Here is a 25,569-nt window from a genome sequence, read left to right as displayed (position 1 = left end):
TCGTAGTAGATATTGTGTTTGCATGTCGAGATAACTCTTGTGTATGTAAATAAACCATCTTTTGAACTAACGAACTGGTTGTGTGGTTATTTGATCGATATAAGGGAAGGCTTGTGGTTCACCAACATTATAGAGCAACACCCCCACCCCACCACAGCACACACTCATGCTTCATAGAATCACAGAATTTACAGTGCAGAAGGAGGCCAGTTGGCCTATCGAGTCTGCATCGGCCCTTGGAAAGAGTACCCCACTCAAGCTCACACCTCCTCCACCCCATCCCCTTAACCCAGTAACCCCAATTAACCTTTTTTTGGAACACTAAGGGCAATTTAGCATGGCCAATCCACCTAACCCGCAAATCTTTGGACTGGGAGAAAACCGGAGCACCTGGGGGAAACCCATGCAGACACGGGGAGAATGTGCAGACTCCACACAGACAGTGACCCAAGCCAGGAATCGAACCTGGGACCCTGGAGCTGTGAAGCAACTGTGCTAACCACTATGCTACCGTGCTGCCCACTTCAAATGTTGTTGGTTTCACTTCCTCTTATGCTCAGCAGCAGGCACTTAGCTCCGTTTGATGTGGTGAGGAGCAGTCAATCATTGCAAGAGTGTTTAGAAATGCTTGTGAAAGCATTCAAGCGCGAAGGGAAAAATAGTTAAGCAATCCACCAGGCACCCGTCTTTCGACCAATAAAACTGTCAATCACTGACTAGGGAAATATATTGCTGTGTGAAATTGAGTGGGGGTTTGCTTTTCAAAGGCTCTCTGGGGGTTTGAAGCCTTTCCGTGTACTTGGCTTTCGAGGAAGCCTCTGACACTTGTAGCAGTTGCTGCTTTAAGCACTTTTGTCTGAGGCAGCAGATGTTAGGGAAGGGTAAGTGAAATTGCAGTGATCTTTCACTGTACCTCCTGGACTGCTCTTCATCTTTCAGACAGGGGTGACTAATGGGAGACTCTGATGGGGGGGGTCTGACAGGGGGTCTCTGATGGGGAAGTCTGATGGAGGTCTGATGGGAGGTCTCTGATGGGGGTCCAATGGGGGATCTAATGGTGGTGACTAATGCCGAATCTGATGGGGGGGGGGCATTGGGGAAGTCAGTAGGGAAGGGTGTTGGGTCACTCTCATACGTGCATGCTGTGGGGGGCTATATAAGCTGGCGAGTTGTCTTCCATACATGCATTTGCATGGTTAAGGAGAGACTCGCACCTGGGCACCACTCTGAGTGCCAACGGAGACCAGACCTCATTCTCCACAGGGGGGAGTTTCCAGAACAGAGAATCCAGGCCAGGGTGTTGTATTTCTGCTTAGATTCTGTGTTGAGCTAGCGGGTTTCAACTTGGGCAGTAATTGGGATGTTTTAATTGGCCAAAATGCCTCTGACTGAAAAAGTCGAAGAAATCTGCCCACGGTAAACACATAAAGGTCGATATCACACGAGGGCAAGACGAACTCTGAGACTTTCCCTTAGTTAATTGGACAACCATTTTTCACTGAGGCAGGTTACCAGGGCAACGGCACCCAGCATGAGTCAACACCTTCAGGCCAAGAGTGGAGAAGAGTGTGAAAGAAAACAAAGACTGAAAGATGCAAATACGTATGCAAATTTGTGACAGTTACCAATGCTTCAACCTCAGATTGTGGGAGAATATTTCATGCTCCACAGCACAAGACAAATATGGAGGAATGAAAAGATCACTCAGCAGCTTTGAATGAAGAAAATAAGGAGCCTGACAAAGCCAGGCTTGACCAGTTCAAGAGTTAACATTTCAGTTTTGTGTGTTATGTGCTCTTTGCTAGAGTTTTAGGGAGTTCTGGAGTGTTTCATAGAAGCTGAAGAATGGGGAGGTTTTTAAAATACTTGTTCGCAGAATGTGGGCATCGCTGGCGAGACTAGCCAGCCAGACTATCCCTAATTACCCATGAGAAAGTGGTGGTGATGAGATGCCTTCTGGAAATTCTGCAGTTCATCTGGTGTAGGTACACCTGCAGTGCTGGAAGTGAGGGAGGTCCAGGATTTTGACCCAGTGACAGTGAAAGAACGATGATGTGTTTCCAAATCAGGATGGTGAGTGGCGTAGAAGGGAGCTTTCAGGTGGTGGGGTTCCCAGGTATCTGCTGACCTTATTGTTCTAGATGGTAGCGGGCGTGGATTTAGAAGGTGCTGTCTGAGGAGTCTTGATAAGTTACTGCAGTGCATCTTGTAGATGGCACACACGGCTGCTACTGTGCGCAGTGGTGGAGGGAGCGAATGTTTGGGGGAACAGGAGATGAGTTACTCGTCACAGGATTCCTAGCTTCTGACCCGCTTTTGCAGCCACAGTATTTATATGGTTAGTCCAGTTCAGTTTCTGGTCAATGGTAAAGCCCAGGATGTTGATAGTGGGAGATTCAGTGCTGGTAATTTCATTGAATGTCAATGGCTGATGGTTAGAGTCTATCTTGCAGATCGTCATTGCCTGGCATTTGTGTGGCGGGAATGTTACTTGCCACTGGTCAGCCTAAGCCTGGGTATTGTCCAGGTCTGGTTGCATTTGGACAAGGACTGCTTCAGTGGCTGTGGAGTTGTGAATGGTGCTGAACATTCTGCAATCATCAGCATTGTGCAATCATCAGGGTGAAGGAAGGTTTGTCTGCTTCATGTGTGAAAATGGGGTCAGTCCTGTCAGGATGATTTATGGCCAAATGTTTGAGATGAAGTAGCTGTGTAGCGTAATCCCTTTCTGATGGAGAGTCCAAGTGAGGATAACAAATTGCTAGCGGTGCTTTGGAAAGGTACATGCTGCGTAGTCAGTACGGTTCCTGATGCAGGTTTTGGGGGAAGTGTAAAATTGAGGTGTGCGTTTAACTAAATTGTTAAAAATCATTTTAACCTTGTCACAATGCACCCTTTGCATCTTAGCTCAGTGTTTGCATGTTAGCTCAGAGTTTGCATGTTAGCTCAATGTTTGCATGTTAGTTCAGTGTTTGCATGTTAGTTCAGTGTTTGCATGTTAGCTCAATGTTTGCATGTTAGTTCAGTGTTTGCATGTTAGTTCAGTGTTTGCATGTTAGCTCAGAGTTTGCATGTTAGCTCAATGTTTGCATGTTAGTTCAGTGTTTGCATGTTAGCTCAGTGTTTGCATGTTAACTCAGAGTTTGCATGTTAGTTCAGTGTTTGCATGTTAGCTCAGTGTTTCTTGACTATGTTGACCACATCGTGTCGATTCTGAGGTCCCTGCAGAATTGCTGCTGATGACGCACATGACTTGCGCCGTTAGCGCTTTGTCCTGACTTTATCCGGGTCATTTTAATTATGAGAGCATGCTCCCCCAACACATACTGACTTTGACTTATGGGACATACTGACAGATCATCACCGTGACTTATCAATTCTCAATGACGACTGGGAACAGTTAAAGAAATACACCCAGTTCAATGCTGCAAGAAATTAGATCAATTACGGAGGCAGAGGTTATTCCAACCTTCAGGGAAGCCGAAAAACTACAATTAAATTATTTTTCAGCCATTTGAAAGACTGCCTGGTGTGGAGGTTGGGTAGAAGCTACACGAACATGCTTGTGGGTACAGCATCAATCCTAACCAAGACCCATGTGGGTGTTTTACATCAACCTGGTTGCTTTCGTAACCATTCGGTGGAACAAATGATTTATTGAACTCAATTCCACAACTTGCTGCAGGATCTCTAGGTTGTTAATCCAGTAATGTAACTGTGAGTCTACCCCACCCATGTTGGTGGTTAGGACAGGTCTTCCTTCCCTCAATTACCAGCACTCATTCGCCAATATTTCATCTTGTTGCTGTTCGTGGGTTTTACAACACGGCTGCCCGGATTCACCCACATAACGAGAGTAACTGCACTCCCAAATATTTCAGGTGAAATGTTTCTGAATGCACATGGAGTGGAGACAAAATTGCAAACTGGGAAGTAAGTAAAAGCCATTTATTGTGACCATCCAGACTGGGACCACGCAGCAACATAGGGAGAGATAAGGACCATCTGTTTATAGGCCATTTGTAAGTGTTCTGATAACACCAACAGATATCAACACATGATGAGTTTTGGCAGGATGCAGCACAAGAATCTCCAAGCAGATAGGACAGGTGTACGTAGAGTCAGTATGAGGCAAATGACGCAGAGCCACAGCTCAGGAGGAGAAGAATTAATCAACGGTTGCTGCTAGAATTCTTGTGCTGCCAACAACCGGCTAGTTGGGGGGGGGGGGGGGTATTGAGTTGTGTGTTTGTCTGTGTGTGGAGGGGGGGGTGGTGGAGGGGGGGGGGGGGGGGTGGTGCAAGGGGTGGGGAAAGGACGTGTGATTCTTTCTTGTCTTCATTTTGTGCTGGTGATTGCTGTTCTTTTTTTATTCATTTCATGAGAGCCTCACTGGCAAGGCCAACGTTTGTTTCCCATCTCATTCAACTGGACTGTTTGCTTGGCCATTTCAGAAGGCAGTTAAGAGTCAACCACGGCTGGGCCAGGATGTTTAGGGAGGCAGGGGGGAGGGGGTTGCGTGGAAGGGGGCCTCTAACGTCACCATCCGAAGAGTCAGCAGAGAAACGCGTCTTCACCGGCTCCAGCATTTTACGCTCTAACGAGCGTTGATTAGCAGAGTGCGGAACTTCCAGCCGTCCCCGGGGGAATGACCTGCCTTGGAGAACTGCTGACCAATCAGATTGGCCGGCAGCACTCCGCTCATTCCAGGAACAGTGTTGCAGTGGCCATAAGAGGCAGTGCAGCCAGCTGCCTGGAACTCAGTGGCAGGAACTAGAAGGAAGGGAAGTGGCAGGTGTTGGGAGGGGCGAGGGGGGGGGGGGTCAGAGGGAGGGGCACTGAGAGGGTAGGAGTGCCTCATGGAAAAGCAGGAGGGTCGCAAGGCGGGAGATCAGTGTCTCTGGAGGTAGCTTGGGAGGGAGGGGCGCGGGGCGGGGGGATAGAGGTCTGGAGGTCACTGCGCCTAAAAGGGAGGCACCCCCGAGCAGAAGGAGGAGTTGGATCAAGGCACACCCCGCCCTGCCCCTTTCCGCCCAAGATTGAATTTTGTTCAATGTTGTGTCCCCTCCTTTTGATATATCATCTACCCAGCAGCCTAAAAACTGTGGCTGGACCAGGAAAATGCCCTTGACTGGTTGCACTAGGGTCTTAATTGGTGCAAAGATGGGCTTCCCATTTGAGGCCCTCCCCACCCAGATGTAAAGCCATGACCAGGTTGGCACTGGCAGGATCCCAAATGGAATCCCATCCATGCAATTTGATGCGACCGCTTTCCCTGCCTCAGAACCAGGAAGGGTAGGAGCGGAATGTAAAGTTCTGGCTCTGGAGTCACACACGGGTGAGGAGAGCAGATTTCCCTCCCTAAAGGGCCTTAGTGAGTCAAATGGGCTTTTAAGACAATTGATGGTAGTTTGATGTAAAGGAACTTCTCGTTCTGGAGACTAAAGGTAGAATTCTCCTATTGTGAGACTAAGTCCCGTGACGAGGGCAGAAACGTGGAGTGTTTCCCACTACGGTGTCCAGCAGGAAACACATCAAATCTTCCGAGCATGACCTAATTAATTATGCACGGGTGTTTTACACCATATTCAGTGCCGGGGAGGCCTGGAGGTGGGCAGTTCACTGTCATGGCCAGATGCCATATTGAAAAGACACTCAACATCACTGACCCACTATTGAAGAAATAAGGTGGACCTCGGAAAATTGAAGATGGATCTCTGGGAGCACTCTGAGACCGGAAGATGGACCCCCTGCAGGACACTGAATCTGGAAGGTCCACCTGAAATGCAGCCCCGATTCACTAGTGTGGGCGGCCTCCATCATGATCTCCAGAGGCAGCCCCAGGCATTGTTCAGGTAAGTCCCGACATCTGCACGCCATGCCATTCCAAACATGTTTTGTGTTGTTCCTTGTGTCTTAATAAAGCTCGTAGTCTTAAAGTTGAAGTAGATGATTACTGTGAGTTTGTTCTCTCTTCAGTGCTTAATTTAAAGTTACATGTATGCTGCTAGTCTGTCTTGCTACCAGCTCCTGTTCCTGTGAAGTGTGTCCTCACTTCCTGTTCATGTGTATTTATATCTCTCCTGTGCTCCCTCTAGTGCTTGCTCAGTTGTATTGCATCCACACAAATATACAATCACCACATCCCCCCTTTTTTCTTTACATATTTTCTGTACATTGTGAAAGAAATTAGTATAAAACAGTTAGATTACTTATGATATGTGTATCTATACAAGTGATGATGATATTGGATATTTTACAAAGACAAGTTATATTTATGAGTCCAATCTTAATAAAAACATTTATGAGTCCAAACTTGATGAATTTGTTTGTTGAGTTTTTTCTTTTTCGTTGTTGACGTGGTGATATTGATATTGCAACTCCGTTGTGAAGTTGTCGGTGTTCTTGTTTATTCAGTAACCAATAAGTCATCCCGAGGTGTTTGAATGGTTGAACCACCGATGTTGAAGTTCAGGGTTGCGGTGACTTTCAGAACCACTGGCAGTCAATGTCCTCCTAGTCCTAGTGGCGGCAAATCATGAAGAATGTGGCCGCTAGATCCTTGGATATGCGAAGGCTTTGGTGATACTGTCTCTCGCTAATGATGTTTCCGGGAACCTCAACTTTGGCGTGTGGATGGGGTCCTGCTGTCCCTTGCTCAAGATGGTGAATCTCCCACTTTGGTGTGCCTGGTCCTGCTGTTGTCGTCTTCTCCTTCCCTCCTGACTGCATGCAATAATGGTGGCTGCAATCGATGTAGCATCAATCTTCTTGATGGCCTACCCTTTGCAGCATACATGAGAAATAGACACGAGTCAACATGAGCCTCCAAAGTTCCTATTTCTTCCCATGATCACTAACGAGTCACTGGTGGATAAAGGGCTTGACAATGGCGTAGGCAAATAATTGCCCCTGAAACCAGGTCATGCGTAGGGTGTGCTTTAACATTTTAGAGGAGACTCTTTGACAATAGATGTTTTGTCAAGAGATTAGATTTTATGGGGGGGAGGGTGTGGTGTGGGGTGGATGGGAGTGGTTGTTGAGCTGTATGGGTGTACCTGTGAGCGGAACAATTGTAACCAACACATGAGGCAGGTCAAGTCGCCCAATAGCTCCCGACTCACTTCTTGTTCTCGGGGATTTTGACACTCTGACCAAGGGGTTAATACAAAGTGATCAATCAGTACCACTTATCGGTATTAATCTCACATGAGGGCCTTGATTGGTACCTTTCCTATTTCCCTGCATTGTGAATAAAGGACTTATAACTTGTCCTAGCTGTATACCTCTCCTCACCTGAGAATATTCGTATCTGTTTGGTGGCCCTTTGCTCGTTCCCCCCCAGTGCATTGTACCAATGGTCCCAGGGGCCTTCAGAGAACTCAATGGCAGAGTTTTTCCTCATTTAAATTGTTTGCTGCTCTATTGCTTCATGCTGCCAGATGGTGGCGCTGACGCCTGCTTGACCCTTCGCTGATCGAGTATGTAAATCCCTCCCAAAATCGTGGTGGAGCAGTATGTTGAGGTTTCCCATCACTCCATGTATTCTCAATCCTTGAACTCAAAACCTCGACCCCCCATTATGAGCACAGGTGTGCGAAGTCATAGCTGATCACTGTTGCCTATAAAAGAAGGGAGGTCAGTGATAAGGGAAGCCCAGAGGTACATTGAGGAACATCAAGGATTGCCTGGAAGGAAACTTTTAAAAAATAACTTAGGTGGTCTTCTAGTGCTGAGTCCAGGATGATAGATTCCCCAGGTGTGCTCCGGATGGTATCATTCACTTGAAATTTCAATTTGCATTGCAGTCCAAATGGCTTTATCCAATCTTGTTTGAAGACTATCGTACACTTCCCAATCCCAGGAGTGAAAATGGCACTGGGTGCTAGAGCGGTGCAAACTTAGAGATGAGGACACTGCCAAGATTTTAACCCCTCGTATGCTCCATTCCGGTTGGACGGGCTAAATTTGGTGTTGGAGACTGGAAAATAGTAAGTTCCCCGCTGGTGCGGCAGGGTGCTCAGGACTTTCTTCCATTCTCGTAAACAGATCCATATTCCATTTATCTCCTGTGGATGTCAAAGAAAGCGGGAGTAGCTACAATCCTGACTAGCTCAAAGAGGGAAGAGATGACCAGAGGGCAGGTTGCACTGGGGGTGCGGCTTCCATCTGAGCTTTTGTGCACTTGGGGATGCCTGAAAGATTGGCGCCCCGATCTTTAAAAAACAAAGTTGCCCATCCTGCCAGTGTGATGTCATGGGACCCACCCCTTGCCATTTAAAAAAAGTTCCCAACGATATGGCAGAGGAAGCTGCCATCGGTGCTGATGACTTCAATGCTGCTTTTCCCGTCCGATATCACCCTTTGACAAATACAGGAACAATTCCGCCCAAGGTCCAGAAAAACACTACTGATCATTATTGATTAATTAATCAAAGCGCAGTCATAACTGGGTTAAGATCAATGTCTACCAAGTAAGAAAATAGAAAATTGCTTTAATATATTCACTATAGTCTTAAAATCAAAGCAGAGCAGAAATAAAATGCACAATACAAAATTTCAAAATTTAAAGGCTTCAGACCTTAGGCCTACACATGAGGGTGTAGAGTTCTGGATGGGCATGGGCTCTGTTGAAGTCTCAAGCGGCATGGAAGTGTGTTGAGGTGTGAAGGTGCACAGGGCGGGGTTGGTGGAATCTGGACTTCTGAGGTGTAAACTGAGGGTAATTGTGGTCGGAGAGGGTTGGTGAGGATTACAGGGGGCAGGGGGAGATGGTAGGCTGAGGGGATGAGGCTGCAACAATGCCTTGTGAAGGGATGACGAGGGTTGTTGTTGGGGATAGGGAGATGGATTCTGATATGGGCGTTGGGCAGGACGAGGGCGGACAAATCTGCAGTAATGGGGGTGGGATTCCCATGGAGGAAGGGTACCGCAATGTTAATTTGAAGATTTACGAAGGTGATGGGGGAGGATGATGGTGGGGAAGTCGAACGTTAGACCGGGGTGGTCAGTGGTTATGGGCGAGAGGTGAAACGGTGTTGTAGTGAAGAAAGGACGTCACTACCACTGTGACTGTGCAAGGCAGTGGCATGCCCCATCATGGCTGCCGCCTGCCTATGATGTTCCTTCTTCAGCAGGCAGCTCCTGCCTCTTTGCAGATCTTGGCACCAAGTTCACCTCTGGCCCAATTAGGGCATTAACATTTGAAGATTCCATCGCATGAGCGACACGCAGACAGAGTGCAGTGTCAGGGGTCAGAAATGTTTCAGGCTTCAGATGCTGGACTCGTGTCCGGGAGGTAAATGTTGTCTCTGCAATTTGTAAGATTTTGCAAGTTTCTTTGCTTCATTCAAAAGGTGTTGAAATAGTTTTATCTCAGAACTGTACAGGGCCTGTGATTAACAGCACCTGACATGCAGAATGCAAAACCAAGATGTTTTTTACATTAGAAATCTTGAAGAAGTTTGCAAGTTTTTTTTCAAGTGACTGAAACCTGAGGTGTAAGACAAATTTGAAGTGTCGGATTCCTCCTGATTAGTTTTGATGCCAATCAAAGCAAGACTTCTCACTCTCGATTTTGATTCCAAAGTAAGTTAAAAGGATGGTAACAAAATATAGTCCATTATTTTTTATTGCATAGGCTTAGACAACTTTTGATTGTTCCATGAGGCAATCGCCGTTTGTGGAAATTTATGATTTTGAAGGAACGTATAAGTCCTCCGAAGGCAGGAATTTAATGGAAATCACGTGTTTACAAAGGGGTAAGCGTGTTCTCCAGCACCAAGAGCTGTGGGGGAGGTGGCAGAGGAAGTGAAGGTGGCAAGTAGGGACACACCGCAGGGCTGCTCTTACAGTCTGAGAGGGTCCAAGAGGTGTTTGGAATCCATTCTTCTGCCCCTCCACCGACACTCAGTGCCCGCTCATCACTGCACTGGAGTGCCAGCCGTGGTTACTTGTTCGATTTCTGGAGTGGAATTTGCGAGTGCTACCTGCTGACTGACAGGCATAAATTCGACCAATAGACAAGCCTGCCTGTCCAAGAGAGCAGAAAAAAAATCAAACAAACATGTTCCCTTACATAATAGCTGGGTGGACATCGCTGAAGTCAGCAGCTCGTTGACAGATTAACTGACCTGCATTCCTACAGGAATATTATTACATCCTTCACATTAGTCACAATTTCTTTAATGTTCTAACTCTTTTGGGGGCAGCAGGGTAGCATGGTGGTTAGCATAAATGCTTCACAGCTCCAGGGTCCCAGGTTCGATTCCCGGCTGCGTCACTGTCTGTGCGGAGTCTGCACGTCCTCCCCCTGTGTGCGTGGGTTTCCTCCGGGTGCTCCGGTTTCCTCCCACAGTCCAAAGATGTGCGGGTTAGGTGGATTGGCCATGCTAAATTGCCCGTAGTGTCCTAATAAAAGTAAGGTTAAGGGGGGGCGTTGTTGGGTTACGGGTATAGGGTGGATACGTGGGTTTGAGTAGGGTGATCATGGCTCGGCACAACATTGAGGGCCGAAGGGCCTGTTCTGTGCTGTACTGTTCTATGTTCTATGTTCTATGTTAAGTCTTTCTTGGTAGATTCTTGAGAGAGTAACTCCTCGTATATTATTTATGAAGGCTTTGTACATTCATGTATATATTATGCACCCAAACCATAATTTAAGCATATATTTGCATAAGTGTGATATGGGAGTTATCTTTACATATATATTTTATGGAGTCAGTCAAGCCAATGATTGCATGGCGCTTGCAGATGAAATGCATTTCCCAGCAACCCCCCCTCCCTTCCCCAAAGATGTGAAGAACTGCGAGAAAAGACTGTCTAGGTAGTGGAATGGTTGCACTGGTATCTTGACAGTCAGTATTTGAAATAGAAGAGGCGGGGGCCCTGTTTACCTGTATTATGTTTGATCAATCCAGAATGATAAATGCTGGCTATTCCATCTGCTTGGCTGATTTAGTGACGATCACCCGCCTTTGGGACGTTCTTTTCAAACAGGTAAGCACACACAGCTATCTAAAGCTGACCCCTGACTATGCAAAGAGGCAGGATTCCCATAGTTTGTTGGGGACTTGGGCAGCACGGTAGCATGGTGGTTAGCATAAATGCTTCACAGCTCCAGGGTCCCAGGTTCGATTCCCGGCTGGGTCACTGTCTGTGTGGAGTCTGCACGTCCTCCCCGTGTGTGCGTGGGTTTCCTCCGGGTGCTCCGGTTTCCTCCCACAGTCCAAAGATGTGCGGGTTAGGTGGATTGGCCATGCTAAATTGCCCGTAGTGTCCTAAAAAGTAAGGTTAAGGGGGGGTTGTTGAGTTACGGGTATAGGGTGGATACGTGGGTTTGAGTAGGGTGATCATTGCTCGGCACAACATCGAGGGCCGAAGGGCCTATTCTGTGCTGTACTGTTCTATGTTCTATGTCTTCTATTTCAGCTGGGCTAGGTTTGCAACTGGAGATTTGGCTGAATTCTTTGATGCCTGGAAGATATTGGCGAATGAGGTGGTCCCTTATGGGAGCAGTACCTTGTCCACAAACCGGAATATTTTGTTTGTAGTCCCTTCTTCTTGTATCCTGTAGATACCAGTTTCACAGCAGCCATAAAGGGGAGATAAGGGATGTCCCCATCTGCTCCCTTAAGGGAGTGGGATGCAAGGAAGCTGGGATACAGAGGTAATGCTGCACAAGGTGGCTATGGGCTGTGAGTGCACGACTGTGATCCACTTCCTGAAAGTGTCCCGAGTGATTCTTATCTGTTATATCCTAAAATCCAATAACAATGGCTGAAATACAAAACGGGAAATGCTGGAGGTGAGCTAGATGAAAAGAAATAAGTCTGGATACTGTTTTGGGAAAAGACCATTCAATGTAGTGAGGTAGAACAGTGATTTAGGGAGTGATGTAGAATGGGCAAGATGAGATTGATCTGCTCATTACACTTGACGATGATATTCCGCTCCATTGCAATGAAGGGAATTAAATACCAGGTGCTGCAGATGATGGGCGACCAATTTGATGCCATCCTGTTTATGCCACTACCCAGACAAATGTCACTTCCATTGAGCCTTGATCCAAAGGATTGCACTGCTTTCTCAAATCCTGAAGGGCCTTCTGAGCATTTCCGGAGCAGCCGGAGGAAACCCACACAGACACGGGGAGAACATGCAGACTCTGCAGACAGTGACCCAAGCCGGGAAATGAACCTGGGACCCTGGTGCTATGAAGAGACCGTGCTAACCACTGTGCTACTGTTTTTGATGGGTGCATCCTTTTCTAAAATAATGACAGGTTCATATTCCCACAACCGATAACCAGGAATAGTATTAGACTTTAACATGCTGAATGCATGTAGTCATTATTGTCGACAGATTGATTGCAATGATAAATGGACAATATCTATTTTCAAAAGTGTAAATTCGCTCACCAGTGAACAACTCTACTTTTGTAATCATTTTTTCCTGTGTTGTTAGCACAGGCTAATGGTGATGTACATTTAATAATAATCATAATCTTTATCAGTGTTACAAGTAGGCTTACATTAACGCTGCAATGAAGTTACTGTGAAAAGCCCCCAGTCGCCACACTCCGGCACCTGTTCGGGTACACAGAGGGAGAATTCAGGATGTCCAATTCACCTAACGAGCACGTCTTTTGGGACTTGTGGGCGGAAACCGGAGCAGCCGGAGGAAACCCACGCAGAGACGGGGAGAACGTGCCTCAAGCCGGGAATTGAACCTGGGATCCTGGCGATGTGAAGCAACCGTGCTAACCACTGTGCTACCATTTTTGATTGGTGCAACTTGCTTTCTGACAACAGCAGAGCTTAGATTCCCACACAGCTGGGATTGGCCATGTTAAGTTGGGGGGATGGGCTTGGAACACTCGTGATTGTCGTGTCATTGACCTGATTAGCTCTCAGTAACCTACACTGACTAGCTCACCATGGGACAACTGGAAGGGAGACAGAGGTGAGAGGGAGGGGAGCAGGGACAGAAACCATTGCTGTTGGACTGCTTAAGTAGGAGCATGAGAGCAGGAGTAGGCCCTTTGCATCCACTTCGCCATTCAGTAAGATTATGGCTGACCCACTTTGCCATCTGTTCCCCATAATCCTTGACTCCCTTGTTTGTCAAAAATCTGTCTAAGTCTGCCTTGAATAAATTCTATGTCCCAGCCTCCAGTGCTCTCTGGGGAAAAGAATTCTATGTGCTGACGACCCTTTTATTCTCAAACTGTGTCCCCGGCTTCTCGCCATCCCCAGAAGAGGAAACATCCTCCCTGTATCTACCCTATCAAATCACCTCAGGATCTTATATGTTTCAACAAGATCAGCCCCCGTTTTTCTAAACTCCAAAGGATTCAGGCCCAATCTCTTCAACCATTCTTCATAAAGCAACTTAATACAAGAAATAGTAAAAACACCTTAGATCAAAGCTTTGTGATGATATGCCGCTGTTTGTGCGTTGTACTGCAGCTTCCTTCAATCATACAGTAAAAACACAATGCATCGCCGAAGAGATCGGAGATCACAACATTTCCTCACAATATTTGAGGATTCATGCAGTAACCACCAACAATTTCATTTTTTTAAAAACCTGGTTACAAAGACTCCCGTGTCTAATGTGGTCAGACAATGCTTTGTGAAAATGGCATCAAGTTAAAAATGTTACTTATTGAGAAACTTACCCAAATAGTCAAGTATAATAGTGCACATCTGCATTGGCGTCAAACAGGGAGATGAAGGTTAGGGAGAAAAGTTTGTTTTGAATGCCTATAGTGTGTAGAAGGAAGGGAAGATCGAGAGAGTTTAAAAATGTTATCAAAAGATATTGGGACAAGTGCATTGTGCACCATTGTGCAAAGGAACATACACCATTAGCTGGATTTTGGAATCTTGGTCAGGACCCTGATGTTGGGATTAAATGGGGGTCCGGCTTCCACTGTGTGGCCACGGAGGCAGTGAGTACCTCAAGGCCCGCCTGAATGTTAGCCCCCATTTTTATTGCAGGGAGAACACCTCCAGGCAGATTGCATAATTTCCAGAGCCGTGGAGGCCCTTGAGCGGATTGGAAAATTCCAGTTTGTGTCTGTCAGTAACCGATAAACTTGGGCTGGATTCTCCGCCGGCGGGATGCTCCGTTTTGCCGGCAGCCCAGTGGGTTTCCCGATGGCGTGGGGCGGCCACACAATGGGAAACCCCATTGACCAGCTGGCGTAACGGAGCACTCCGCCGGCGGGGCGAACCTGAAATGTGGTGCGGCGGGGAGGAGAACCCATCCCCTTATCTTAATTGACTATCTTCTACTTCCAGCTGGATCGCCTTTTTACCTCTCTAATCTCACCTCTGGGGAAAATACCTCTGGAGTGAGGTGGTGCCAGTTGCCCGGCACGTCGGCTGGCCTGTAAATATTTCCATTGCCCTCCTTCATACTAACATCATAGAGGGGTGAAACTCCAGCCCTATATTTACAGGAGAGAAGGAGAAGAGACAAGCCCAGTTTAGCAGTGACCAAAGTAACAGTTACGCACATATTTAATATTGGGCACTTGAGCTTTTAAATGAATAAAGCCCACTTGATAAAGATGCAGGCCGGGATTCTGCTATATCGCGGCCAAGTGTTGACGCTGGCATCAAAACCGGCGCGAGCCACGCCGGCGTCAACGGGCCTCCAGGCCCAGTAATTCTCCTCTTCTTCGGGGGCTAAAATGGCACCTGAGTGCTGTGCGCTTCTCCGGCGCCGAAAGCTAGCCCTGCACAGCCGGCGCAGGTCCACGCATGTGGCGACGGCCTGCGCAGGTTCACGCATGTGTGAGACAGCCGTCTCTGCGCTGGCGCATGCGCGTGGTTGCCTTCTCCGCGCCGGCCCCTGCGCAACATGGTGGAGCCTTACAGGGGCACGGCGCGGAGGAACAAAGGCCCCCCCCCCCCCAGAATGAGTGTTCCCGCCGATCGGTAGCCCCCGATCACGGGCCTGGCCACCTTGGAAGACCCTCGGAATCGGAACCCCCCCCCCCGCCCCGCCACGAGGACGACCCCCGCAACCAGAATCCCGAGGTCCCACTGGGTGGCACCATATGTAAACCTGCTTTTATGATGTCAACTATTTTGCATTCAATGGTAAGTTAGACGAATATGTTTACCCTCACTGTGGAGAATCACTCGGTCTCCTCCTGGCGATGTGGCCAATGTTTTGTGGGGGAATAAGCAGTACATTGTGCCAGACTGTGGTACATCTGTTAAAGAAACTACCCTGACTCCTTTGAAATGGAGGTTTTGATTTTGGGACGAGAGGATTGTTTTATGAAATACTGTGGTAATTGTCCTTTTCCGTGCAACACAGCAGAGTAAAGCCTGAGTGACCAATCAGGACTCAGAGTGGGGAATCATCCCAGGGGGAGGAGTTCTCTTAGGCCGAGGCATTCCAGAAATAGCTGCGCTTGTGGGTGCTTGTAAATGAATCATTTGTTGTTCACTATTGAAATCTCTGAAATTGCATCATGACACTGGCGATGAGGATAAATGCTCCCGACACTACCTCTGACCATTTACATTTTAACTGAAGTCTGAGAAAAAGAAAAATATACTCACCAGAATCTCTTTGGGTGAATAGACCAATCTGACTCCTCCACTGAGGGCTGGAGTGCCTCGGTAATATTTTCAAGCAAGCGAAATAGGGGAGGAGGTGAAATACCGAGTGTTTGTGGAACTCAAACATTATTCACAGACTCACTACCCCAAGCGAGCATGACGCCAAATAATTTATTTATCTCATGGATTAAGTGAAGGCTCAATTGCAGTCTCAACCATCAGTTATACATCCAGAAATTCTAATTTAATTCGACAAAGAGAGCCCCAGGCGATTTGATTGTGATTTACATTGCTAAACTGAAGCCATTATCTAAGTGTTGTGATTTTTGCTCCATCCTGAATGACATGTTACGGGATAGCTTAATCTGTGCCGTGAATACCGACGTTATTCAAGGCAGATTGCTTGCAGAGGTCGACATAACTTTTGAATGAATAATGGAGATAGCGCTGGCCATTGAAAGCACTGAGAAAAGTGCAGAAGGGCTGCATTGTGCTCAAAATGGTGCCGTTCACCAGTTAGGGCAGGAACCTTTAGCCAGAAGTGGTGCCAAAACTGCTAAAACTGCTGATAAGTGGGAAACAATTTCAGCCACCAAACACAAAAGGTCAATAAGCAGCAGAAACTCAAAGAAGAGGCAACGGAAGACCTCCGAGGAGGCGATGAAGACTTCAGAGGAGGCGCTGAAGACCTCAAAGGAGGCAATGAAGACCTCAGAGGAGGCGATGAAGACCTCAGAAAGGTGGCAAAGAAATCCTCGGAAGGGAAGTAATGAAGACCTCAGAGGCGGCAATGGAGACCTCAGAGGAGGCAATGAAAACCTCGGGAAGGAGGTAATGAAGACCTCAGAGGAGGTGATGAAGACCTCAGAAGAGGTGATGAAGACCTCAGAGGAGGTGATGAAGACCCCAGAGGAGGCAATGAAGACCTCAGAAAGGTACCAAAGAAGACCTTAGAAGGGAAGAAATGAAGACCTCAGAGGAAGCAATGAAGACTTTAGAGGAGGCAATGGATAACTTGGAAAGTAGGCAATGGTTGATGTCAGAGGAAGCAATGAAGATCTCAGAGATGGCAATGCAGACCTCGGAAAGGAGGAAATAAATGACCTCAGAAAGGGAAATGGAAGACCCCAGAAGGAAGGCAGCGAAAGACACTAAATAACAGGCAAGAAATGACCAGCAGAGGGAGGACACCAAAATGCCCAAATGAAGAGCAACGAGAGAATTGCAGAATGGAAACAAGTCAACACTTCACCAGAGACTGAACTGCCCAACAGTGAAGCAAAAAGGGTTTGGCTGAAGTTAAGACAAGTGGAAATAAAGGTTCCATTTGTGAAATGTATACATCCTCAGAAGAAACACAGAAATTAAAGACCTAAAAAGAAAAGTAGACATTATTGAAATAAAGAGGGATCTGCGAACAAAATTAAAGCTCCAGAGAAGAGATTAAAACAAATGACATGGCTGACAACAAACATGGAGAAAAAAGTCAAAACAAATTACAAAATTAAGTTTGAAAGAAGAAGAACTTATTGAGACAATAGAGAACATGCTGGACTTCATGAACAAATAACTAGAAAGTAAGAGGAAGTCCAGTGAAGAATTGGATCAGGCGAATAAGAGCTTCAAGAAGGGAAGCTTGACGATGAAAAATTAACCGGAGAGGGAGAAGTATTGAAACTGACGGCAGGATAAGCAATTCCGATGGAGAAATAAACCGGAATGAGGTGCTAGAACAAGATTGGTGGAATGGTCGCACTAATAGAAAGGAGCAAGAACTAATATGATAAAATGGTCGATGAAAAAGATGCTGAATTGAAATGCTGGAAAGAGAAAAAACGTTATCATATGACCTACGTGCCAGAACCTGCAGCAAGGCATGCTTCGAGAGCGTTTCCAAAAATGCATTAGATACCGGCACGGTGAAATGGTAGAAAGTTAAAACAGAATGGACTGAGGTAACCATCTTAGGATCAACAATTATTTAGCGCTAAGCGTTGTTTCTGCCTAGAAGATGGGAATGTTCAAAGTTTCCACTTGCCCTCGGTTCATTCAGTGTGCACCCAATCCGATTAATGTCATATGTCAAACATGCTGAGTGCGAACTGATTAAAATCCCATGTTAAGAGAAGGAGGAAAATAAGCAAGTTCAAGACAGAGCTTGAAGATGTTGGATTCAAGTTTCTTGAGGTGTCCTCAGATTTGTAACTAGTGACCCGAGAGTTTGATTGACTCTGCCACCATCTCAGCCAAAGTCCTGGCTGCTCTTGATTCTGGTTGTTACTTCTCTGTCTTCTCCATACTGAAATAACTCCTTTGAAGTCTGCTGCTTTGTATCAGAATACAGCTGTACATTTAATTTAAACCATAAAGTGAGTGCTATTTATAGAGAAGCAGGGGAACATATATGGTTTCGGCAGCGCGATATTCAGCAGCATCTTAAGTACCTTGGCATTGTAGAAGGCCTGCTTGCCACCTTGCAAGATATAAACCAGATTGTTAAAGTATCACCTGACATATTTAGTGAATGAAGCACCGTTGATACTAGTGCTGTTGAACAGTGCACCAAAGTATTATTTCTAATGCCTACATTATGATATTTGCTCTTAGACAACACCAATTAATTTTGTTTCTAATGATATGGGTTAAGCAAAGCACATTGCAGCCTTGAGTCTGTATTCTGGGTAAGGGTAAAATCTTTGAAAAATTTCTCACGGCCATTTCCTTGTATTTACACAAAACGTTCAGACGAAAAATATCTGATGAATGCATTTGTTTATGGTTTCTCATTCTGGTGATTTCAATAAACTTGTAACTGTCTGATTCATTGTTGTTGAACATTATTGGCCTCTCATCAAAATAAAATTCCTACAGTGCAGAAGGAGGCCCATTGAGTCTGCACCAACCTTTCAAAAGAGCACCCTACCCAGGCCCACTCCCCCACCCTATCCCTGTATATGTCTGTAACCTAACCTGCTCATCCCTGGACACTAAGGGGCAATTTAGCATGGCCAATCCACCTAACCAATGCATCTTTGGACTGTGGGAGGAAACCAGAGCACACTGTTATGGGCCAGGGTTTAGAGAACCCCAAAGTGTATCATGGGGTTCACCTGACCCACAACGTTTAATAGATTGGGGTATGGGGATCACTCTACAGGTATGGTACAGCAGAAAATGGACCAGTGATTTTTATAACAAAACAATGTTTATTCGATGAGCTCAAGTTAACCTTTCTAAAACAAACAGTGAATATCTTAGCAACCAGTAAATCAAATACACCCCCCAAAGAATACAACACTAAATAACCTGTATGCTGTCCTTTTACCATCCAAAAGACTTAACAAACCTTCAAAAAGGAGCACATTAGATTTATATTCAATACTGAGACCTTTTTTTTACAATTCTGAGTTCACCGAAATGATCCATAGATAGTCTTTGGATGGCATAGATTAATTGCAGTGCAGCTCACAGACACACCCAAACATTTCTGAAACTGAAACTAAACAGTAGAAGTGGAGATCAGCTCCACGCACACTCTGACACCACTCCAGTAACATGAGCAGCTCTATTTCTTAAAGGTACATTTCTTAAACACCCATTTCTTCAAGGGTACTCTCACATGACAACATGGAGGAAATCCACGCACATAAGGCGAAAACATGCAAACTCTACAGTGACCTCAGGCCAGAATTGAACCCAGGCCCCTTGCGTTGTGAGGCAGCAGTGCTAACCGCTGTGCCACCATGCCATCCACAATGATGGATGATTGGACAAGACATGATGGATGATTGGACAAGATGATTGGTGTCAGAATGTGACACTGATTTATGTATCCATTTTGACTTGGAAATTGGAGAACAAGCCACCAAACTGAATAGATGTTTTCCCCCTGCCATGTTATTCTTCATTCCTTTCCTTTCAAAACTGGAAGTGCTCAGGTGAAATTTTAAACCCCTGCTCATGGTGTGGGCTGTACATGAAGGAATGAAACTTTGACTCTGATGCTGTGTTCAAATTTCATTTGAAGCATTTTAAATACGCTTATACCATTATGAGTTTGCGACTAGCGAAGTATAAACATCTTCCCTGTTACTGGAATATCTCCTAAATCAAATAGCACCTGATTGTTGTCTTCTTGCAATACATTGGAGTTCAGCGATTCATGGCCAAATTTTATTTGAGACTTTTTATCATCAAGCGCTCACTTTTTAGAAAATAGATACAATCCACAACAGTGACCATTGACTCTCAGAATTCTTGCTAGCCTTTGTACTTACAGTATGGTTTTAAAACTAATTGGATTAATTGGGCGGACTTTTCCAGTGGGGTGGCGGGGAAGATCTCAAACCAAGGTGTCACTGGTGCCAATCCTATTTTGGCCCCCCTCTCTCAATTTAATGGCTATAACAGGATTTTTGGCAGCGGCTAACAGACCTGCAAAATCGCGGCTGTTGGAGCTGCACACAAATTTGTGTGTCTCGTCCTATCTGTGCAATTAATTTGAAAGTAAGGCTTAAGTGTGCGCCATGGAATCATGCAAAACCGCGCCCCCCCCCCCCCCCCCACACCCACCCCCCCACCACCACCACCAACAACATAACCCTGTGCACGCAACTTCTTCAGGCATCCTTCAATTGCCTTCTACAAAGTTCCCATGGAATCTGATTCTGGCAGCAGTACAGAAAGTGCATTCCAGATCTGGACTACTCTCTTGTGTAAAAACATGTTTGCTAATTTCCCCGCTGATTCCTTTTCCAGTTGGTTGCAGAAGTGAGAAAATGGTCTTCAAGGAGGAAAAGGAGAGGGAGAAATGCTATGCATTAATGGCTACCTGCCAGGTTTGAGATAATTGGTGGGGCATTGCTTAGGAATATAGATAGGTGATCCCACATCTCCCTTTTCTAATCCTAACTGTTTAGGTTGGGTCTAAACATATCTGGGCAGAGGAAATGGTTAAGGCTCATTACTCTTCTTTTCTCAGTTTAATGTAACATTGGTAACCTTACCAATATCAGTCACCTGCTCACCTTCGGTTAAATCATTGCTCAATGCATGTTTCTTAAAACTGCAAAAACCACACCCACAACAGTGATTGCCCCAAGCCCCTCTCGCTTTTGATTGTACCACCTTATGTATTGCAACTATCTCACATCCTGGATCCATGAACAGTCCATTACGATACCGAGGTGTTTCAATGGGGAAGATTCTGCCTTATCACTGATCATCAGACTTCACTCCAATAATAATCTTTATTGTCACAAGTAGGCTTACATTAACACTGCAATGAAGTTACTGTGAAAAGCCCCTAGTCACCATATTCTGGCGCCTGTTCGGGTACACAGAGGGAGAATTCAAAATGTCCAAATTACCTAACAGCACGTCTTTCGGGACTTGTGGGAGGAAATCAGAACACCCGGAGTAAACCCACGCAAGCCGGGAATCGATCCTGGGATCCTGGTGCTGTGAAGTAACAGTGCTAACCACTGTGCTACCGTACCACCCATGGAACAGTTCTTTGGGATTAGCATTTCCAAGGAATGTTAGGGAACGCCCAGACATAGTAGTTCCATGCAATTATTATTTACAGTTTCACGCCAAGCCAACGGTTGAGAGAAATAATGTAAATCTTGGATAAAAGCATTTCCTTGTGTGGTTAATTGCTTCTGCCATCTAGTAACTAGCATGTTGACTGAGTCACTCATTGTAGCGTCTACATTTGGTTCCCAAGAGGCTTTCTTCTGGTCACACTCAAGGCATGTTGGTAGGAATGTGGAAAGTTGGGAAGGAGACAAGGTTTTGCCAATTTCTGAAAATTGTCCATTGCAGACAGCCGTTTTCCGATAACTTTTTGGGCTTTTACATGGTGGCTTTTGTTGTGTAATGTACTCTGAGATAACACAGGCTGCAACTCGATGCAGCTTTGACCAAAAGATACTCCAGACTTTGAAGTAAGTTCAATGTGATTTATTGAACAATTAGCACAGTTCTCTATGAGTTCGACTCTCCTGCTAATCTTGCTATAGTAACTCAGTCTAACTAACCATCCTGCTCTAAGCCACGTGGTGGGTGTGATGCTTCTGATCTGCCCCTGTCCTACTCTCGAAGTGTCGCTTGTGGAAAGAGACAGAGCATGTGTGCCTTGTCCTTATATATGGGTTGTGTAATGCCCCCTTGTGGTCGTGTCACCTCTGGGTGTCTTGACTGCCCATTGTTTGTGTCCTATTCTATGTGTTCATTAGCTACATGTCTGCATGTCATGACGTCTCTGGTGCTCCCTCTAGTGTTTACTTAGGCGTAGTGTATTTACATTAACCCCGTGTGTATTTGCACTGATGCATATCACCACATCTTTTTTAAATGGTTCCTCTTGGTGGGCTGGCTCCAGGAACTAGCTTGTACATCTACCTAATAAGTTTTTTTGACTAATAATCTTGCTGGAGATTCTAATCCTTCAAGTTGATGATCAGAAAAATCGAATGATGCACGATCAATAACTCTCGAAGCGAGATTGGAGTACATATGAAGGCCTTATTGGACTAGATGTTTCCCCCAGCAGCGCAGGTACAGAATGCAGCAACTGCGGTGACACAGACTCTTATACTCCGCCTTACTGGGCGGAACCAGCAGGCAGGCTTCACCAATGTTTTTGCTGTCTCAGGTACCTCCCACACCAATGGTCTTACAGCCTTAACCTGGGTACTGTAATACCCCTAATACTGACTACCACATGGAATAAACCCCAAAATATCAGAGAAATTAGCAGAATATGTTTCGAGTGACATAATCACAGCACACAATTTTTTCTTGATTAATTTTTGTCTACCTCGTGGAAAACTAAAACTATCCTTTGTTACAATGAGGCAAGTTTTCTTAAACTTCATAACATACTGATGTAAATTGATGACGGTCAAGAAATTATAAACAATTTCAGGAATATTACCATCACATTAGAAGTATTCCCATTCATTTACACTCAAAATTAGCCAGTAATTATATAACTACAGAAAGTTTGAGCGTTCATGACAAGTAGGTTGCTGCAACCTAGACTTTGATCGACCATCACAGGCAAGCATAATTAATGCTGGATTCAAAAGCTAGTTAGTGGCTTTGTGAATGTAATTTAACCTTTATAATTTTATGACTTTTAATTTTGTACATTTGCAAACCCTTTGAAAATCGCAGCATATTGACATGTCTGCCCATGACAGAGTGAAAGAAATGTGTGGAATCTTCAAAGCAAGGGATGTGCTTTATGTTTATGAAAGTATTTAATGAGACATTTTGTAAATGTGGCACATGCACAGGATACAGACGAATAAATTGAGGGGACACGGATGACCCTTTAATTTTCATGGTGTTGCATGTTCCTTTAAGCAAACAGTGTTGTGTCCTTATAAGTTCATAAGTTCATGAGATGTAGGAGCAGAATTAGGCCATTTGGCCCATCGAATCTGCGGTGTTGCCAACACAGATCAACTGAAGGGTACTTCCCACTGATATCCCTTCATTTTTGATGGAAATGTACCTGGTCCGGCAATTTGCTGCAGCCACAGGTAAAGAAGGGGATTCGCTGTCACAACCTGTCGCTTTGTTTCATGCCAGTAAACCCTTGCTGCACTATCTGTTTCATCGAGGATTTGTCCTCCCCACGGGTAGGACTCCAGTTATGCGTTGGAATTGTGAACGCGACAACCAGAGGATGGATGTCAGAGATATCTCACTCCTTACACAACCTGACCGTTACTTATCCCTATAGCTTGGGTTGTCCACCATTTCCTCCTCCATGCTGATGGGTCTGACGCTTCTGTTGTTCCAAATGCAAAGACATATGTGCCAGAAACAAATCACCGCTCTATTTCAACTTCTGCCTATCGCCAATAGTTAAAGCAGGTTACAATGGCTGGGAGGAATATTCAATCCTTAACATTCATGTTAATTCTGTGCCAAAAAACACGGACTTACAACGGACTCAAGTATATTTCCCAAGGACATAGAACATAGAACATAGAACAGTACAGAACAGAACAGGCCCTTCAGCCCTCGATGTTGTGCCGAGCAATGAACACCCTACTCAAACCCACGTATCCACCCTATACCCGTAACCCAACAACCTCCCCCCCCCCCCAACCTTACTTAAGGAGTAAAATATGTATTAAGATGCAGGATTAAAATGTGAAAATAGGTTAAGAATCCTCTTGAATTATAATGGGAAAATCTCTTTCAGCACTGATTCTCTCCCATGAATAAATATGCAACAGGCTAAATGAAAGTGCCCTAGTTAGATATTTAATATGAAGAGCGGGTGGACTAACCATTAAGCATTGTAATGGCTTCTTCCATTAAAAGGATTGAAAAGCAATTGTTTCTTTTTCTGATTCAGAATAAATCAGATTTTCATATGGCAGGGGATTTTTTTTCTGCCTCCAAATCTTCAATTAAAAGTCTGTTCCAGATGTTTTCAGCGAAAGAGCTCCATCAAATCTATTTAGTGCGTATTGTTTATCTTTCCAGGAGAAACACGCAATGCGATCAGTTGGAAATGTATCACCATCCATCTGCTTATGCAGCTGTGGATTCGCTGTAATTAATTTATTTTTATTGAAAAGGAAATGCGAGGGAATATAACTGTTATTTTAACAATTAAAATCTAACATTTGTTTCCCTCTTACTGGTGCCTTCCTGCAAATACACTGTTTTAATTCCGATTGTATCAATTTAACAACAAATCAGTTCGAGCCTCACATGGATATGACAGTATCCAAACTATCTGCGGCTTCCTTACGGAAATCATTCGCTTGCTGCATTCGGAACATAGACATATTTTAATCTATTGTTCCAAAGGTCAGTTTGTAATCTCCGGGGTTTCCAAGGGTGAATTAAAGAAGAGGTGAAACCGGAAAATCCTGGCCCAGTCAGGCGTTGAAGAGGGGTCAGCAGTTAACATTCATACAAAGATACGGATTAGGAGCAGGAGCAGGCCACTCGGTCCCTTGGACCTGTTCTGGCATAGTGGATTTGATTGTACCCAAAACTCCACATCCCCACCTGCCCCCTTCACCCCCCCTTCTTTATCAAGAATCTATCAACTCTGCCTTAAAATTATTCAAAAACTCTAAGCGGGGAGGGGGGGGGGGGGGCTCTTTGGCTGCTTGTGCCAGCGGGATTTCCCAGTCCCGCCGTGGTTTTCCCGGCGGCGTCAATGGAAATCCATTGACAGCGGTGGGACTGGAAGATTCCACCTCCGGCCAACGGCGTCCCGTCGCTGAGAAAGTCGCCATGGGGGAGGGGGTGGGGGGGGGGGGGGGGGGGGGAGCAGAGAATCTTGCCCTCTGCTCCCACTGCCTTTTGAGGAAGTAAGTTTTCTATAGGCCACCTAATAGTTCTAGGGATGTAGAGGAAAGGATGGCGAAGATGATTCTGGAAAAGAGCGAAAGTAACAGGGTAGTTGTTATGGGAGACTTTAACTTTCCAAATATTGACTGGAAAAGATATAGTTCGAGTACATTAGATGGGTCATTCTTTGTACAATGTGTGCAGGAGGGTTTCCTGACACAATATGTTGACAGGCCAACAAGAGGCGAGGCCACATTGGATTTGGTTTTGGGTAATGAACCAGGCCAGGTGTTAGATCTGGAGGTAGGTGAGCACTTTGGAAACAGTGACCACAATTCGGTGAGCTTTACGTTAGTGATGGAAAGGGATAAGTATACCCCGCAGGGCAAGAGTTATAGCTGGGGGAAGGGCAATTATGATGCCATTAGACATGACTTAGGATGTGTTGGTTGGAGAAGTAGGCTGCAAGGGTTGGGCACACTGGATATGTGGAGCTTGTTCAAGGAACAGCTATTGCATGTTCTTGATAAGTACGTACCAGTCAGGCAGGGAGGAAGGGGTCGAGCGAGGGAACCGTGGTTTACCAAAGAAGTGGAATCTCTTGTTAAGAGGAAGAAGGAGGCCTATGTGAAGATGAGGCATGAAGTTTCAG

General features: G+C 45.5%; 1 protein-coding gene across 1 annotated transcript in view; it reads left to right on the top strand.

Moving 5' to 3' along the window:
* Window positions 1-10,905: 10,905 nt before the first annotated feature.
* Window positions 10,906-25,569, top strand: part of gldn (gliomedin) — a 206,503-nt gene continuing 191,839 nt past the window's right edge. Inside the window, exon 1 of the mRNA XM_038813341.1 lies at window positions 10,906-10,998. Within this exon, the coding sequence (XP_038669269.1) occupies window positions 10,921-10,998 (78 nt within the window). The 5' untranslated portion in view covers window positions 10,906-10,920. The remainder of the gene's footprint in view (window positions 10,999-25,569) is intronic.

This window comes from Scyliorhinus canicula, chromosome 12 (assembly GCF_902713615.1).
Source record: "Scyliorhinus canicula chromosome 12, sScyCan1.1, whole genome shotgun sequence".
Lineage (NCBI taxonomy): Eukaryota > Metazoa > Chordata > Chondrichthyes > Carcharhiniformes > Scyliorhinidae > Scyliorhinus > Scyliorhinus canicula.
Note: the sequence above shows the minus strand (reverse complement) of the source record. Positions and strands in the feature narration are given on the sequence as shown.